The sequence below is a fragment of the Sinocyclocheilus rhinocerous genome, unplaced genomic scaffold, assembly GCF_001515625.1.
Source record: "Sinocyclocheilus rhinocerous isolate Xijiao unplaced genomic scaffold, SAMN03320098_v1.1 scaffold571, whole genome shotgun sequence".
Classification (NCBI taxonomy): Eukaryota; Metazoa; Chordata; class Actinopteri; order Cypriniformes; family Cyprinidae; genus Sinocyclocheilus; species Sinocyclocheilus rhinocerous.
In genome coordinates this window covers 324579-343449 of record NW_015656167.1, presented here as the reverse complement: position 1 = coordinate 343449, position 18871 = coordinate 324579, and the positions used below count along the sequence as shown (strand labels likewise).

Sequence of the window (18871 nt, the reverse complement as noted above, 5' to 3'; positions counted from 1 at the left end):
ATCATTTTATAAAACTTTGTTTTTGTGAAAACTTGTATCTGAACTTTAAATTATGCTTTTTACAGTAATCATTTTACAGTTTAATATGGGACATTGCCCTACCCCGCTCATATGGTATTAATTTTATTTGTGCAGGTCTTAAAAAAGGTCTTAAAAAGTCTTACATTTAAGCTTAAAAATCCTGCAGAAACCCTGCATACAGAGTAGATCACCATTTTAAAATGTGTATTGATAATGTATATGGATTTTATTTATGTAGAGACCACAGAGGCATTTTCCTTGCTTGTGCAAAAATGAAAAGCATGAAGCATATAGTGATTCTGACGACTCTCATAAGTGGTGAGTAAATCAATGCAATTTAATTTTGCCTGAATACAGCAAAGAACTTTTGAAAGAACTCATCATTGTGTGCATGTAAATGAGAATTGCATTTGACTCATTTTGTTAACGAATTAATAATCAAGTTTTCTCATAGGTGCGTTCGCCGCTCCATTTGTGAAGGGGGAGCAGGCCAAGAAATTTTTACGTCTAAAGAGGCAGTCTGGCTACTGGGACCCCAATTATGCCCAGAACCAATGGGGTTACACCTTACAGGAGCAGGTGAACAATAGCAACACTAGCCTCAGACTGAATGTGTTTGGTAAAAGCTACTTGCATTGATCAGCTGATTATAGTGACTGTATGATGTGTATGAGTGAAATGGACCTAAAATCATATTTGAAATCTCTAAAAGCTATAGCACTATTTGCATTAATTAAAAGAACCCTCAAGGTTTTTCTGTAGCCTGGTAAAAAGGTTCTATTTGTTCTCTTTAGAGGTTCTAAACATGAAATATCATTTTCTGGATTTAGACTAATCCTGGATGTTTGAATTAAGATGTTGATTATACAGTTGTTCTTTAATTAGCCTACTTAAAGAAACAGTTCATCAATAAAATGAAAATGTGTTGAAAATTCACTCACCCTCAGGCCATTCAAGATGTAGATGTGTTCGTTTGTTCATTAGGAGAAATGTAGCATTACCTCACTTGCTCAGCAATGTGAATGGGTGCCGTCAGAATGAGAGTCCAAACAGCTGATAAAAACAGAACAAAAATCCACAAGTAATCCTCACGACTCCAGTCGAATCAGTTAACATCTTGTGAAGTTAAAAAGCGATGTGTTGGTAGGAGAAACATCCATTGTTCATGCGTTTTATCTTTAAACCATCCCTTCTGGACAAAATATGAGTCCATAATCCATAATAAATTCCTCCAGTGAAAACAATCCATCCCCTGTTGTTCTCTTACATCAAAATCCAACAACATGTTTGTATAGAACTGTTTTTGGATTGGTTTCGCTTGTAAGCAGTGCTTTATCTGTGCAAATGTCTCTCCTAATTCAGATAAGACAACTTTTTAGACGGAGAAAGCAATGTTATGCATGAAGGACTTGTATTTTAGCCAATTTGATTGGTTTGTAAAATGTCTTAATAATGCATTTATTTCTCACAAACAGCATTTCGTGTTGCAAGACATTAATTGGTGGACTGGAGTTGTGTGGATTACTTGTGTGATGTTTTTATCAGCTGTTTGGACTCTCATTCTGACGGCACCCATTCACTGCAGAGGATCCATTGGTGAGCAAGTGATGTGATGCTAAATTTCTCCAAAACTCTTCTCATGAAGTAACAAACTCATCTACATCTTGGATGTCTTGAGGGTGAGTACATTTTCATTTTTGAGTGAATTATTCCTTCAAGACATAATCAGTCTTACATTTTTAATAGCCTATAGTAAAATGAATGGAAAACAAATTAAAATATAGTGCAACACATAAAACGAATGAATAAATTCACCTGTTGCTAATGACATTAGGCTAAGTAAGTAATTAGTTCACAGCGTCATGTTGTCTATGTGGCAGGCAAATGAATACTGGACTGATTTGAGAACAAATGCTCAGTATTACATGGACATGGGAAACCTGGTGTTTGACCGTTCTCTGGCTGAGTGAGTATCCTAAATAGTTTAAATTATGATATTGAGAGCAATTCAAAGGAATGAAATGTCTTCTTTCTCTCCATAGTGAGACCAATAGGCTCTACATGGACATGCTGAGGGATGTAAGAGCACAGCTGGATGCACACACAGGCCAACAGTGATTGATATGGACTAAAACGATTGACTGATTAAGTCAATGGTGACGGCTGAGGCAGCTTTGCTGATCTCAGGGTTGTGAGCAGAGCAGCAGCCAATTTTTAGCTGCCGAGTTCTCTCAGAGATTGCAGTTAGTTTGCAGCAATGCTTTTCAGCATAGTATAGTGAAGAGCAGGCAAAAGCACGCACATCGCTCTCAACTGGGTGCTCGACCAAAAAACAAGTAGAAATATTTTAGATGCAAAGTCGGCAACACCAAAGCTCCAAAAGTACAGCGTGGCTCCGGAGTCCAATGACCCAGGCAGGCATCAATTAATGTCATTAAACAATATTTTGAGAATTACATTTGTGTATTTTGCATAGCTTTATATATGTTTTTGATTTATTTTTATTTTTGGTTTCTATGTTTTTCTCCTTGGTTGATATGTTATTGTTTTGGTATTATTATTATCACGATAATATTGTATGGTCATGTGACCTTTGATCACCTGGAGGTAGGCTTATAAAGTTTGCAATATCAGTGTTGTTCATTTGTCTGATGAAGAGCCTGCATGCTCGAAACGTCACATATGCTATGCGACAGTCTTTTTAAAAAATAAATTTTTTGATACTTTTGGAGCTTTGGTGTTGCCGACTTTGCATCTAAAATATTTCAGCATAGTATAAAATGCTTATACAGACTAGTAGAGCACTTAAAAATAAAATGAAGGAATCCATTATCAATGTATTAATTATTAAATATGTATCCGATAAAGAAAAGTGTTTGGCAAATGCTTTGTCAAAAAAAAGTCTTAAAACGAAGTTTCTTTAAAATTAAAGCCTCCATCACTAGTGAGTTGATGCATAATACCTCACTGCATTGTGGATAAATTAGGGCATATTAAACAATCGGTTAGCGATGTAGTTGCTTGTTGTCATTTTGAATTAGAGTCCGTGGGACACAAGTTGGCATTTATGTCAGTTTGCTGTTGTGATCAAATGGAAACGCTGGTCATTGGAGTCTATTTAACAGCGTCAATATCATGGTATTGCTCTTGCATGTCTAGGAGGGACTCGTTTGTTGCATATCACCCAGTGGAGGACAAATAGCCCGTCAGTTTTTGAATGGATAAACAAATTAAATGTATCAATCGCTTACAATGCAATATTAAGTTCTAGTTAGAGAAACAGAAACAGGAAAAAAGCATTGGATATTTTGATGAACTCTCCTGTCAGTATGGTTAGTCACAGCGTAAGCTGCTGTAGCCAATCTGTTTTAGTAGGCATATAGTAGTTTAAAATAAGAAATATAAGACATGTTGTGTGTGTTTCCACCCTATAGGGGTAGAGTTTTTTTTTTACCAGTGTAGGTTGGTGTTAATGTCTGAGTGCCGCCATGGCAAACAGGGGACCAAGCTATGGGCTCAGCCGTGAGGTCCAAGACAAGATTGAACAGAAGTATGCTGCGGAGTTGGAGGCTCGGCTTGTGGGATGGATCGTGGCCCAGTGTGGTGACGACCTGGAGCGACCTGAACCTGGCAAACAGAACTTCCAGAAATGGCTCATGAGTGGAACAGTAGGTGCTGAATATGGAAAATGAGGGAGGAAGGGAGGTGTTTAAGAGGTCATTTAAAATTGTTATATTAATGTCAGCAACTAATTTTTAACATGGGGAACCTTTGGTAAACGTTTTCCTGTATCTTACACATCTGAGAGCTGGAATCATAATCTGGAATGATAATCACATTGCGGAATAATAAAATAATCATGTGACATGATGATTATGACACCGTACAATGAAAAGGCATTCTGGATGTGTGAATGTGGGAAAAAGTTAGAAACAATTTTCACTTAGAAATTACTAGTATTTTACAATTAAATACAGCAATTCACAGAAAAAAATCTGAAGTAGAAAAGCCAAAATAGTATTTTCTTGTAAAATATACTTAAGTAGCCTAATATTATTCAAGTATTCAGGGCATTTTGTACCATATTGTCAATTAATATGCTGCATCTCAATTACTGTGCGCTAAAAGCGTTAACTTTGCTGATGATGGGAAAGAACACATTTTTGAATATGTAAAAAGACAGCGCAAACGTATTAGGACACTGTCTTGCCATGAAATTGTCTTCTTGATAGCACACACCTCCCTATTGTTGCATTCTCATGTAATTATTAAATATGTATCCGATAAAGAAAAGTGTTTGGCAAATGCTTTGTCAAAAAAAGTCTTAATACGAAGTTTCTTTAAAATTATTTTTCAACTCATTTTATTGTTACTTTTTCATTTTTACTACAAATCAAACAAACTAAATAAATCTATGTTTCTTATAGGCTATTTGAACATTTATTTATTTACATTTTTATTTTTTGTTGGTTTCATTTTTAAGTGGCACTTACAGCCTTCCATAGATGACACGACATGTCAATCATAGCAACTTATTTTAAACTATTTCGTATTGACTGACAGTTAACTGTAAAAAAATAAAAAAAAATCTAAAAGGTTATTACAAATAAAATAAAAAACGAATAGAAATTGATGTCAGCAACTAAAATACGCATTCCTTTCCTTTTTACATATAGTCTGTTTTCTTGATGCTGAAAAAGTTTATCCTATTATGTTTCATTTGCCAACTTCCTATTTATATGTTCAGTTGTATGTAGGCTATGACACACCGTATATTTGCAGTTATTTAACAATAAAGAATTGTGCATTTACACCTTTGTTGTATTTATCAAAATTGCTTTATAAATAGCCTATCACTAAAGATCAGCATTTGAGGAATGTAAAGATCGCAGCAATTCACACGCGACCATATTATTGCATCATCCCCGACTGTATTATGATACTGTGCTCTTAATCATGGCCTGTTTTTCTATGTACGCACACAATTCTGCTATTCTTCCGAACGGCTTTCAATGGCTCCACTTTTGTGTTTTTGAAAAACATTTTGGGTAGTATTAGCTGAACAATTATGCATGGATACACACTTCACAGATGCACTGGAAATAGTGCACCATCCAAACATGCTTGAAAAACACTACTATGATTTGTGAAGCATTAATTGTAATCTTGCTCCGGCTATTTAAGACCCATAATATGCAAAAACTGAGATGGAGCGATTTTACAGGACACCTATAAGTATAAGACACAGACACCTTTCTGTCTCTTATCTGGCAGAACTTAAATGAAATATATTTCTCCTTTCCCTCTTCGCTCTTCCTGTCTCTTAACCCCTTCCCAGATTCTCTGCCGGCTCATCAACAGTCTGTACCCCAGTGGTGAGGAACCAGTTAAGAAAATTACAGAAACTAGTATGGTCTTTAAGCAAATGGAAAAGATTTCTCAGTTCCTGCAGGCTGCTGAAGATTATGGTGTCAACAGAGGAGACATATTCCAAACTGTTGATCTTTGGGAAGGTAACACACACACACACACACACACAAGTGCATCTTCCCTGCCACTATATCTAAACTAGCACCCAAACTGTGTACATCAGTAGATTTAAAGATGAACATCATTTTTATAACTGTTTCATAACAGGTCTTTTATAACAGGTTTCACTTCATTAATTCATTTTGAAATAGTGAAGACATTTTGGCCCCCAGAAGTAAGTGCATTACCTAAAGTATGATTTTATTTAGATTTTTACTTATTTGGCAAGTTTACAAAACTATACAAGAAACACACAAATATCCCATACAATTTAAAAACTGTTGAGGATAAAATAAACAGAATAAGGTCTTCAATGTTATCACAATATCCCTATCCTATACTAATTTTAAAATAACACAACCATCACATACTATACCTTCAAAAAATTACCAAAAGAACACTTACAAAAAATTACTCAAATTACTAATTTATTTTGAGCCTTCTGCAATTTATCTTTCATACTCTGTGAACAACTACTGTACCAAAAAAGGCTGCATAATTGAAATGCGGTTGTATCAATGCACCTGACAACAACTTTAGGTATGAACATCTAGTAAATCCAATTAAATTCTACCGCATATTTTATTAAGAGCATTTCTACCTATAAATTCACCTGTTAAATTATTATCAAGAAGACACCCTAAATAATTAACAACATTCTCTGATTCTATAACCTTATCATCAAAATTCATCATAAATCAGCATTTTTATGCAGTCTCCCTCTTAAGGCAAACAGAATGGACTGAAACTTACCTAAATGCAAGGGAAGTTTATTACCCAAAAACCAAGTGGACACCTCTTGTAACTGACAAGACTTTCTATCCTCAAGGACCCTTTTGCTTTGATGAGACGCTAAAATTGCTGCATCATCTGAATGAAGAGTTCCACCAAATATGTTAATTTAAGATCATTTATATTAGAAAAAATAAAGGACTTAAAACGCTTCCTTGAGGAACACCACAAGTAATTGGTAACAAGCGAGACAATATACCTTTAACATATACTCTCTGACTTCTATTTTCAAGATAAGATTGTACCCACCTAATAGCCTCTTCATTGCAACCTATTGCCTTTAATTTATACAGTAAAATGGAATGATCTATAGTATCAAAGGCCTTCTGAGATCTAACATAACCATTCTGTATAATTTACCACTATCAGTCATCTTTCTTATCCTAACAGTTATAACATACATGAAGTCTAAAACCCGACTGAAGATCATGCAAAATGTTGTTTCTACTTTATTCAGTCCGGTCATTTTCATTATCTCTGACAACACGCATAGGACAGATATGCGTTGCCTTTAGTCAAATATATTACTCTAGTAATATAGGTCTATAATTTCAAATCATAAGGTTGCATTACAAATAATCCTTATCCATCATTTTGACTGAATGAGATGTAAATTTTAAATTCATGATCTATTTTCATGTCAAAAATCCTCATTAGGTTGATTAGGGTTGGAGCTAAAGTCTGCAGGAAAGTGGACCTCGAGAGTCAGAGTTGAGAACTCCTGATTTAACTATTGTCATTAACATGGTGTTGGTGTATATAGGACTGTACAAGATGCCTTCGGCAAGCACTGTGTCACAGGTATCATGTTCATGCGGCTTTTCGCTCTGCTTTAAAGGAAAGGACATGGCTGCAGTCCAGAGGACACTGATGGCTCTGGGAAGTGAAGCTCTGACAAAGGATGATGGACATTACTGTGGAGACAAAGACTGGTTTCATAGGTGAGCTGGACAAAGAAGGGTGTCACCCGTTAGCACTATGACTGAGACCCCCAGTCAGCAAACTATCTGGGCTTTTGCAGCAAAGATCATCAGATTTCTTTAGACTGCAAAGACAACCAGTGGCACTGCATTGGCTTAAACTAACTTAAAGACCAAAATCAGTGGCGGAAAATAAGAAAAAAAGCACAGTTTTAATTTATACTTGAAATTCAGTGTTTCAACACAACTTCTGTACTTTATGTGGACTGGCATGTGTTCGCATAGAGCACAAGATAGTAGAGTGTCTCACTGGTCTTGTTGTGCAAGTGTCACAATCGCAACATTACAAAAGGCCAATGAGCATGTATGTAGAGAATTAGTGGCTTTGGATCTTTGAAATACATTCTGTCGTGTTATCAGTGGTAAAACAATCTGTTATTTTTCAAAAGAAAGACCAAGAGAAAATCAACCCAAATTTCTTTGCTGTTGTCTGCAACTTGGACCAGACTTTATGCCAACAGTCAGAAGTCTGGATCTACGGGACTAAATCAAATACAGCTGCTCCATCTCATGCAACCTCTAAGCACACACTTCCTGCATGTTAATGTTTTTATAATGTTTTAGGAAAGCCAAGATCCACAAGAGGGAGTTTTCTGAGGAGCAGCTGCGTCAAGGTCGCGGTCTTATCGGCATGCAAATGGGAAGCAATCGTGGAGCATCTCAATCTGGCATGGTAGGGTACGGCACCCCACGGCAAATCATGCGGCATGACTCTCCTCGGCACAATGGACATCAGAGCAATCCCTAAACACCATACAGTTTGATATTTAAAATCTGTACTGGAGCCAAAAGCCAAATCTAGAGCTCCAGTTGTAGGAGGAATGTGTACGTGTGTGTATGTATATAGATAAACCGTGGACTGATGCTGCTTACACTAGTCTTTCAATTACACACATTAGTGTTGTCCCTTCACCCACAATGCACCAGTGCTGGCTGTTATTGTCAGGCAAGCTCCAGATCAAGGCCAAAATGTGCAAAAAAAAACAAAAAAAATTTAAATTGAATATAGTATCAAAAGGCTCTCTGTAAACATCTCTGTAAACATGTAGCCCTTTAAGAATGCTGACAATCTGGCACTTGAACATCTAACGTCCATTTATAATTACGCATTTGGCTCATGCTTTTACCCGAAGCAACATAAATGTCCATTTAAGGAATTGTGTCCTGTGAAATTAAACCCACAATATCGGCGTTGCAAGCCCATACTCTACCAACTGTGCTGAATGAGTTGTGCATGCTGTGCAATAGGAACATTCTGAAGAAGTCTATTTTTACTTAAAGCCATATGTAACCAATCAGTGTGTCAAGATATACAAAATAAACAGTGCTTAAAATATAAATGTATTTGATTAAAGTGATACTGTGCTCAGTTGCTACCAAATGTACATTATTGTTGATGTATACTAACTATAAAGGTTCCTGTTCCTGCTAGCAGAATGCGCCAAACTAATCGACTCAAGTCATTCTATATCTTCAAAAAATGTCATTGTTGTGCAGACATTTCTGATGTCACTGCAAAGAAATGATGCTATACATTCCAGTGATATGAAAAGAACCGTTTGCTTAAGAGTCCGAATCAAGTAAAACTGATACAAAAGAATGTGGTATTTATTAAAAGTCATTTTAAATGCAGCTATTTTCAACTTTCGTTAATTTTATGCATTAACATGCATGTAAAGTAAATGTGTTTCTGATGCTAAGACTGTATTGCAGATTATTATATTTATTGTGAAGTTTCACTTTGTATCTATACCTTTGACAATCAAAATACTTTCCAATTGTCATGACTGAAATATTTGGCTGTTTAGTTCTGTGTTTCTTGTTTTTATTTTTGTGGTTTGATTTTAAATCCATTTATTTATTAGAAAAATTTAATTAACCATTAAAATTTTTTTTTTTCTATTTACTAAATGTCTTAGTTTAGTTTAAATGTATTGGAATGTAGATACTTTTTTTTTTTCAGCATTGTTTGACTATTGTAAAGAGAGGACTAGATATTAGTCTCAATTTTTTATTGTGTGCACAAATGTCTATCATTTCGATAATTGTTGCAAATATATCTTACTATTCACTGGTAGTTGTTTGTGTTTTTGGAAGGTAAACTCTTCACCAGACCATTTTGTGTTCAAATTGGAATATTGGTTGATATATTTACACAAAAGTGAACCACTGTATTCACAAATGTGCCTCTACTTGTACAAATCATTGGACGTTTATTTAATTCTGACCTTCACAGACACAAGCTGCAAGGTATAGTGTATTGGTTTGTGGTAAGATACATTTGTAATGTCTGCTGAACTAACAGATATTTGTACTCATTCATATAGTTTCGGGGCCAATTTCTTTACAAATAATTGAATACTGCGAGGTTTAAGCATTTTAGATTTCAGTGTTATGTCAAAGTAAACCTGCACTCTCACACACAGTGTATTTCATTACCGGTCATGAACACTGAAGTGGCTTGCATAACTAATGGTAACCTGCTCTTATCAAGGTAGAATGGAGAAGCTTTCATACTATGCATACAGGTGACAGTAAACAAACGTGAGTTTATTTCAAGAGCTTAGCGTAACATTCTCCTTCAGCTGATATACATGTTCGTTCTGCTTACTGTTAAACATCCAAACCATCACAATGGCTACACAATTTTGTCCACAAAATCTGCCTCACACATACACTCACTCTTGTAACAATTGAACAGAAAGAATATGGAAACTAACTGGAATGAAAACAAATAAAAAACAATGGCTCAAAAGTACAATGTCGTTGTCTTCTTTGTGTTCTTTTACTCAGCCGTCTGGGTGTCCATCTGCCTCTTCCACCACTTCAGCATGTTTAAGCTGAAAATCAAAACAATATGTAAGTTCATCCACACAACCAGGACAAGAGGCATAGGAAGCTGTCATTTCATTGGCTGGGTGATTAGATGCCAGCTTGTGCCATGCAGAGTTTCATCGATGGCATACCACATGGCACTGATCTGTACTAGTCATAATTTTGTCCTACATATTCCTTAACAGAATTTTTAAAAAAGCACTATTAAAAGGATAGTTCATCCAAAAATGAACTCGTCCTCAGACTATGCAAGATGTAGGTGACCTTTTTTTCTTTAGTAGAAGAGTAAAGGAGGTATTTAGCTGAAACCGTAGTCTGAAAAAAATCAATGAACATCAGAAAAGCAGCATGTACATTTCTGATTAAAAATTAAAAGTCCATCAGCAGACACTTAAAATGAAAAACATCACCATTCAAATCAACAGCAAGAGTCAGAGGCAACGTTATTCTCCTTATCAAGTTATTCTTGACTGTGCCATATTGAGTGCTTTTATGCTGGGCTGTAAGGTATTGTTGATACTTGTATCCGTAAAGACTTTTGAGAAAGAAATTTTTTTGCAAATTTTTTTCCCCCCCACTGACTCAAGAGTAGATTACATACAAATTATAATCCGTTAGCAAATCCAAATTACATGACAAAAATTATAGTCAGTAACGTAATCCATTACATTACACATTTTAGGTAATATAATCAGACTACTTTTTGATTAATTTCCTAACTCGTTTATCACATTGATTTAAATAGGATAATCTTGTACCATCATGATGTAAAAAAAAAACAAACAGTAAGAAAATATATTCCATTTATTTAAATTAACAACATGAAGTGTTTTAAACATTATATTACATCAAGGTTTCTCAAACTGGGGTTCGTAAAGGAACTGCAGGGGGTTTGTGAGTTTAATGAAAAGCTAAAAATAAATAATTTTAAAATAATCAAATTAAAACACTTACTAAAAAATGAAATATTTTATGTTTACCTGCATGCCATTTGACCATTAACCAATGTCAGAGAACTGTGTGAACACGCAAATGTGATACTTAATTATTAAAATATTTATTTTAAAATCTCAGGGGTACTTAAAGGGATCTTTAAAGGGGTCACTTTTTTAATTTTAGTTAATGTGTAATGTTTCTATTTGAGCATAAACAACATTTGCAAAGTTCAATGCTAAGGGAGATATTTTCTTTTACAGAATTTGCTTTTTAAGACCTACAACAAACGGCTGGTAGGGACTACAACAAGTTTCTTCCTTGGTTTGTGGAATAAACCCTAAAACCCTGGGCCTAACCAATCTGAGCCCACTGCGTATTTCTGAGGAAGTGGCTTCATCGAACCAGGAAGTCAACAGACCGTTTTTAGGAGAACGGAAACAGCGGTAAAATATATGAAAAGTAATGCAATTTTTTTTTTAAACGAAACATAAACACGTGTTACAGTGCCCCCCATAAACACTATAGCAAAATAGCTGGTTGACCACCCCTTTAAAGGCAATACATTAGGTGAAAGAGGTTCAGATGACAAAAAGTTTGGTAATGTCTGCATTACATGTAAATAATGAGTTTGGAAGACAAAAGCCTTTCAATAATACATAACACATGGTTAAATAACCTACAGAGTGATAATTCAAATAAAAATGAATGTTCATCAGTAGTTGATGCAATGTTGAAACACTTCTAAAACCTGAAATGATTTTTGTAAATCAAATGGTCAAATGCCATGTAGCCACCTGACTAATGACTGATCTCTGTGTGAATGTCCACAAAACTGGACTTTCTGCGTTTATATAAGCGGCAGGCTATTTTAGAAAGGAAAATTTCAAAGATGAAAGAGAGGAATTAGGGAGAATGAATAAATTATGAATAATTTATTGCTATTGTGTGAATAGTAAGAAATCATCTAATCTATAAAAAAGTAACTGTAGTCTGATTGTGAGTATTTTAAAATGTAATTTACTCTAATTACAAGTACTTAATTTTTGTAATCTGATTACGTAATCCAGATTACATGTAACCAGTTACTACCCAGCTCTACTCACAACCTATTTTACTTTTATATATATTCATGTTAACTTTACCATACAATTCAACTGTTATGTGGTAACAGGTGTCACATTATGAATAGGGCTGGGTATTCTGTTGTAACATCGCGCAAGGTAAATAAGGGTGACATCTAGTGGAGAAGACTAATGATAAGATTCACGTTAATCAGATCTTGTTTTAAATGTGTGCTGAAATAAATACTGGAAAAGATCGATTTGCGGCCTTTGAGAATCAATATCGAATCGACGTCATTTAAAAAAACGATTAATCGGAAAATCCATTTTTTTTGCCCAGCCCTAATTATGAATATAACATTTTATTATCACTCTTCTAACTCTACTGCAGTCACCTTGAGGTTGTTGTAGTGTTCAAGGCTGCGGCAGTGCTCTGATTTTGCTCTCTTCTCATCAGTGTAGAATATGTTACACAGCTTGCAAAAGAAACCAGTCACTGGGATGACGTAGTTCACACCTGAAATAAGGTAAGATAGTTTTAGAAACTGAAGAAATAGACATTAAAGGCAATACAACATCAAATTGTTTGGTCATGTTTGTTGTTTATGAAGCACAACATCTAAAAAAAAAAATCACCACTAATTTTTGTGTTAAATGTATGTAAAGCAAAATTTTGAATACTCAAATAATTACAGCCAATATAGACCCTACTTTGAAGTAGGAGCTAATTTAGTTCCCCCAGACGGAGTTCCTAATACAAGCAAGTGTGTGATGGACTTACCCACAATTTGGTCTGGTTGATAAGGGTTCAGAGGGGTTTTGTCCAGCTGACTATTCTCTTCCGAACCTTTAGTTTCACAAACTGGATCCCCACCAACACCTTCACAATCCGGTAAAGAACTGTGCTGGTTCTGCACACACATATTTTCTCTTATATGATTTTTACAGACAGAGATATCAAATATACCTGACACTTGGCTACCTTTCCCTTCAACTCACCCATTTAAAAAAGTTTAAGTTCTGCATTTAAGCATGACTCTTTAGATCAAAATGTTTCTATTTAAAGCACAACAACAGATTTAGTCAAATGTGTCCAAGATGTTAATGTTCACCTCCTTTGCTCCAGTCTTGATTAGCTGGTCATTTTCTGTCCTTTCAGTGCTTGGTTTAATTTCTTTTGTTTCCTTTTTTAACTCTCTTTCCTCTGCATTTTCAGGGTATCTCCTATAATAAAAGAGCATAAACTGAAGATGTCACTACAAACAGAAAATAATCATTTCTTTGTTACTTTCCCAATGGTTGTTACATTACATGCACACTCATGCAAAAGCAGCACAACAAAATGTTCTCTGCACTAGGATGGTTTTCCTAGTTTCCAATTTTATATGAAAGTCTGTGTCTGCATTTGGCTGAAGTCATTTTGTAAAAACTATTTCAAGGTAGTCAGTTACAAAGAATGTTTATACACACCTGCAATCATTCATATTGCTGATAATATTTTTTAAATAGTAGTTTATAATGTTTCCTTATATCTGATGTCACCTTAATGTCACTTAAAATGTCAGTGGTATTTATAAAAAAGAAATAGCACAAGTAAACAAAATGTATCAAAAAGTATTTTGTTAGGTTCCAAATAAAACAACAAAAGAAAACACACAAAAAAATATTCTAACTTAAAACAATAAATCTGATTATGCCCACAGTTAAAGGAATAGCTCACAAATGAAAATAGGCTGAAAATGTACTCACCCTCTGACCACCCAAGATGTAGATTAGTTTGTTTCTTCATCGGAAGAGATTTGAAGAAATTTATCATTACAAACAGCTGATAAAAACATCACAATAACCCATAATAAAACAGCATAAACTGAAGATGTCACTACAAACAGAAAATAATAATTTCTTTGTTACTTTCCCAATGGTTGTTACATTACATGCACACTCATGCAAAAGCAGCACAACAAAATGTTCTCTGCACTAGGATGGTTTTCCTAGTTTCCAATTTTATATGAAAGTCTGTGTCTGCATTTGGCTGAAGTCATTTTGTAAAAACTATTTCAAGGTAGTCAGTTACAAAGAATGTTTATACACACCTGCAATCATTCATATTGCTGATAATATTTTTTAAATAGTAGTTTATAATGTTTCCTTATATCTGATGTCACCTTAATGTCACTTAAAATGTCAGTGGTATTTATAAAAAAGAAATAGCACAAGTAAACAAAATGTATCAAAAAGTATTTTGTTAGGTTCCAAATAAAACAACAAAAGAAAACACACAAAAAAATATTCTAACTTAAAACAATAAATCTGATTATGCCCACAGTTAAAGGAATAGCTCACAAATGAAAATAGGCTGAAAATGTACTCACCCTCTGACCACCCAAGATGTAGATTAGTTTGTTTCTTCATCGGAAGAGATTTGAAGAAATTTATCATTACAAACAGCTGATAAAAACATCACAATAACCCACAAGTAATCCACACCACTCCAGTCCATCAATTAATGTCTTGTGAGGCGAAAAGCTGCATGTTTTTTCAGAAACAAATTCATCATTAAGATGTTATTAACTTTCAATGGTTGCTTCTGACAAAAACAAGTCATCTAACAATAATATTTCTTCCTCCATTGAAAAAGTTGTCTCGTCTGAATCAGGAGGGAAATATGCATATATTAAGCAAATACGTCTGTGGATTTTGATGTGAGAGGACAACAGGGGATGGACTTTTTTTTTACTAAAAGAAGCATTTAACTGATGGACTGGAGTCGTGTGATTACTTGTGGCTTTTTGTTCTGTTTTTATCTAATTGTTTGGACACTCATTCTGATGGCACCCATTCAACTACAGAGGACCCATTGGTGAGCAAGTGATGAAATGCTTAATTTCTCCAAATCTGTTTAGATGAAGAAACAAACTCATTTACATCTTGGATGGCCTGAGGGTGAGTAAAGTTTCATCAAAATTTCATTTTTGGGTGAACTATTCCTTTAATGACCTGTACTACAGAAAAGTGAAGTTAGTTCTGAAAAATGCTCCAGCAGGAATTGTTTGCAGATTTCTCCTTCAATGACATTTTAAAGTGTGCTCAAATGCTGTCTGGGGCCAACTGTACATTCTGACTATTGCCTCAGAGTCAACAATGGAAATGTATTTTATCATTTGTGTATCCACTCTAGTTAGTGACGGTTTTAATGAGAACACCTACCAGCGAATCAGAGAATCCCCTTTCCTGCACATAGCTATCTTCAGCACCGACCCCCAAAATTTGCAAGGCCTCCGACTGTACTGTGCAACCATTTTTTCAGCTGCCTTTGTACTTTCCAGTTGAATGTAACACTGAGAAGTAACAAGACGAGGCACAGGAAAAACAAATAGCATGAAAGGGTTATGATGGCACTCAAGAAAAAGTGAATATTCACAAATTTTGCTCTGCTGCTCATCACACACTGCAAAAAAGGGCCTTTCTTACTTAGTATTTTTGTCCTGTTTCTAGTAAAAATATCTAAAAATTCCTAAATTAAGATGCATTTACTAGATGAGCAAAATGACGTAAGATATTTAGCCTTGTTTTCATTACTTTGAAATAAATTAAGTGCATTTTGCTTAAAATAAGTAAAATGATCTGCCAGTGGGGTAAGTAAATTAATCTGGTTTTAAGAATATTTTACTTACAATATTTTACGTTTTGCATATTAATTTAGGAATTTTTTTGATATTTTGACTAGAAACAAGACAAAAATACTAAGATAAGCCTTTTTTTTTGCAGTGCAGATAGTGATGAGGGGAAATGCGTGTATACGTACCGTTCCTTGATACTTGTTCAGAGAGTAGCCAGTCAGTTTTCCAAAAGGTTTAGTCAGTTTGAAGAGGGATTTGTCTGTGTATTTCTGTCGTAGGTACCTCTGGTTGGGAAGACAGCTGATGAAAACAGACCTCCCACTAGGGCTCTAAACATGGTGTGAAGGATTGAAACCACCACAATCATTTTAGTTTAATTTGGTAATCATTTACATTTGGAATAACAATATTCTCAAGTGTTCACAAAATATCCTTATCTTTAAATTGTTTTGGCCATTACATGTTATATGGCAAGTCATTTCAAAACATATGTATTGATTGATGTTTTTTCCCCTTCCACCCAATATTCTATCTATATATTGACAGTTTTTTTATTTGTATTTATATATTTATTTTATCCACCATTTATTCTATTCAGAACTTTTCTTGATGTTGCTCATGGATGTGTAGCAGTCTTAACATTCTTCTAAATAATTCCTTCTGTGTTCTTTGGAGAAAACAGCTCACACATTTGAGAGCACATGAGGGAAAGTACACAACAAAATGTTTTTTCTCTTTTATTTTAGTGAGCCAAGTTGTTAAGGGAAGCCGTGACATTATGACTACCCTGGCAAACAAAAGTTACAGTAAATATATAGTAAAAACCATAATATTGTGAGAAGTTAGTGCAATTTAAACCCCAAAGCACAAACAAATACCTCTATTGTTTTCATGGTAAGGCACATGGAAACAAACACCGGCCTCCCACATATCGTTGCCTTGTGATTGCTGTAGAACTGCACCATTTCCTGGGCGTTTTCAGCTGTTTCCAGTTCGATCATAGCCTAAAAGAACACAAACAAACATAACAGCTACAGGCAAAACCTGAAAATTGTATGAGAACTGTGATTAGTAAAACTGAAAGCATATTATGTGGTAGCGTGGTTAATAACATCTGGATAGAAGACAATAACTATCAAGAGATCCAACCACTGCTGTTTTGGTTTTGGCTGTTTCAGTTATTGCATGATTAATTGATAGCAATTACAGTGTGTTATGTGCATTGACTGCAAAAAGCTCAGGCTCACTTTATTATTTTTTTGTAGCTCATTTCTTTTTCTTTTTAGCTCATAATGCATTAACTAATGCAAACATTATTTTTTACCAAAACTGAAATCGAAGTTTTCAGCAATCAGTTAATAATTTAGGTAATAATCGATTGATCAATTAAATTTATTCAATAATCAACATTCTAATAAAAAAACTAATTTAAACTGCACACAAGGTGTTTTTTCTATCAACTTTTTAATAATAGAATTATGTTTCTACTTCAATTTGTTGTGGAATCATGACTGTTAAAAATGTTTTAAATAAGTAAACCCAGTATAAACCAGTCAAACTTTGGAGTCATCAAGATTTTTTTTATTGTTTCGAAAATATTTTTGAAAGAAGTCTCACCAAGGCTGCATTTTTTAAATGATTTCTGAAGGATCATGTGATACTTAAGACTGGAGTACTGGCAGCTAAAAATCAGCTTTGCATCACAGGAATAAATTACCATTTTAAAATGCATTCAAATATAAATTAGTCAACTGAAATTGTAATAATACAAAATATTACCTTTTATACTGAATTTTTGATCAAATAAATGCAGCCCAGACTCCTTTTTATATATTATAAAACAAGCCCCCCAACAAAAATTTTGGTTGCTGATATTTCGTGCATCACTAATTTTTACCCAACTGTAAACACAAAACACTGACCTCTTGTTTGAACGTGGATAAAGAATGCTTCACCATACTGCCAAAGGGTGCAGACAGACTGTAAAGATCCTTCATCAAGTCAGGGGTCTTCTTTACAGGCCACACCACCACTACTTTACTATCCTGTGATTGTGCAATGAAAAATACACATTGCTATTGATCATACTGTTGAACAGGAAATATATATGTTTATTTCCTAAGACATCCAACATTTAATGTAAATGAGAGATGTGATATTTACCTTTGGCACAGAAGAATCTGGAAAAAAGGGAAAAAGTGTTACTGTCATAGACTTAAACTGCATTGTGGGAGAAATTAATATGATTTTAATTTAAATTCGGCATGAAATGAGAATTCACTATTCTCTAAATGCACATTAGTGAACGATTCATAAATGCATACGTTTCTTTTTATTTTTTTTGACCTCCTAATATTTAATCAAAATGAATCACCTCCTGCATTGTTGTCCAGCTCATCTAATGTAACGAAATCTTCTATGTTCTCTGGAAAGTCTGCATCATCCAAATCACCCTATAGAGAAATAAGACAAAGCACACACATCGCTGTTAGTCAGACAGCATCAACATGTTCATGTTGTTTCTTCATTTTTTTATTTATTTTTTTAAAGTCATATACCATAACACTAGAAAATATGGTGAAATGCACTTAAAACATTTATCAACACAGTATTTTGTAATGTAGGCTTTTAAAATGAAAGAAAAAAGTTTTTTTTTTTTGGGACAAATGCCCCAAATCTGAGGCAAATTGGTGCTCGTTCACGGGAGTGACAATCACGCAGTGTGAATTATCAAAGACGTGATCTGAGAGAATCTAAATATCTGGACCTGTCGGCGATTCAAAATCCTGCTGTGTGAAATTAGTTCTGACTGAAAAATACATCGGCGATGACCTACAGCCAATAAGAGAGCAAGATACAGGGCAGCGGGAAGTTCGGGGAGGACGTTTTGTTTGTGTGTGTGTGTGTTTCATTTTTTATTAAGCAATTATTAAACAGGTGCATGAAGAAATATATATGCATAATATATATATATGCATAATATATATATATATATATATATATATACACACACATACACGCATATATACACACAGACATGAGTACACCCCTCACATTTTTGTAAATATTTTATTATATCTTTTCATGTGACAACACT

The 18871-nt window shown here is 34.5% G+C and overlaps 2 protein-coding genes across 4 annotated transcripts in view; one reads left to right on the top strand and one right to left on the bottom strand.

Annotated features, from left to right (window-relative positions):
* Positions 1–2951: 2951 nt before the first annotated feature.
* Positions 2952–9167, top strand: LOC107719758 (transgelin-3-like). 2 transcript variants are annotated; one of them, XM_016527258.1, is made up of 5 exons: positions 2952–2965; positions 3484–3689; positions 5360–5534; positions 7181–7283; positions 7887–9167. In XM_016527258.1, the coding sequence occupies exons 2-5, from the start codon at positions 3510–3512 to the stop codon at positions 8068–8070; spliced, it is 642 nt and encodes a 213-aa protein (XP_016382744.1). In that variant the 5' UTR covers positions 2952–2965; positions 3484–3509; the 3' UTR covers positions 8071–9167. The 2 variants fall into 2 exon arrangements, with proteins under 2 accessions (XP_016382744.1, XP_016382743.1); XM_016527257.1 differs by having other exon boundaries at positions 3456–3689.
* A 113-nt stretch (positions 9168–9280) lies between these two features.
* The window catches only part of LOC107719757 (matrin-3-like), a 26407-nt gene continuing 16816 nt past the window's right edge, over positions 9281–18871 (bottom strand). The window contains exons 10-19 of one of the 2 annotated variants that reach the window (XM_016527256.1): positions 18149–18227; positions 17938–17954; positions 17697–17819; positions 16653–16778; positions 15960–16103; positions 15362–15492; positions 13294–13378; positions 12936–13068; positions 12550–12671; positions 9281–10162 (exon numbers count right to left, since the gene is read on the bottom strand). In XM_016527256.1, the coding sequence (XP_016382742.1) occupies positions 10112–10162; positions 12550–12671; positions 12936–13068; positions 13294–13378; positions 15362–15492; positions 15960–16103; positions 16653–16778; positions 17697–17819; positions 17938–17954; positions 18149–18227 (1011 nt within the window). In that variant the 3' untranslated portion in view covers positions 9281–10111. Of the gene's footprint in view, positions 10163–12549; positions 12672–12935; positions 13069–13266; positions 13379–15361; positions 15493–15959; positions 16104–16652; positions 16779–17696; positions 17820–17937; positions 17955–18148; positions 18228–18871 lie in introns of both variants that reach the window. The other variant, XM_016527255.1, reaches the window with a different exon arrangement.

What these genes read in the sequence shown, in the direction of transcription:
- LOC107719758 (XM_016527258.1), top strand. Translation starts at nt 3,510, where the DNA reads ATGGCAAACAGGGGACCAAGCTATGGGCTCAGCCGTGAGGTCCAAGAC. An exon ending in AATGGCTCATGAGTGGAACA is followed by an intron (nt 3,690 to 5,359) that starts GTAGGTGCTGAA and finishes ACCCCTTCCCAG; the next exon opens with ATTCTCTGCCGGCTCATCAA. An exon ending in AACTGTTGATCTTTGGGAAG is followed by an intron (nt 5,535 to 7,180) that starts GTAACACACACA and finishes TCTGCTTTAAAG; the next exon opens with GAAAGGACATGGCTGCAGTC.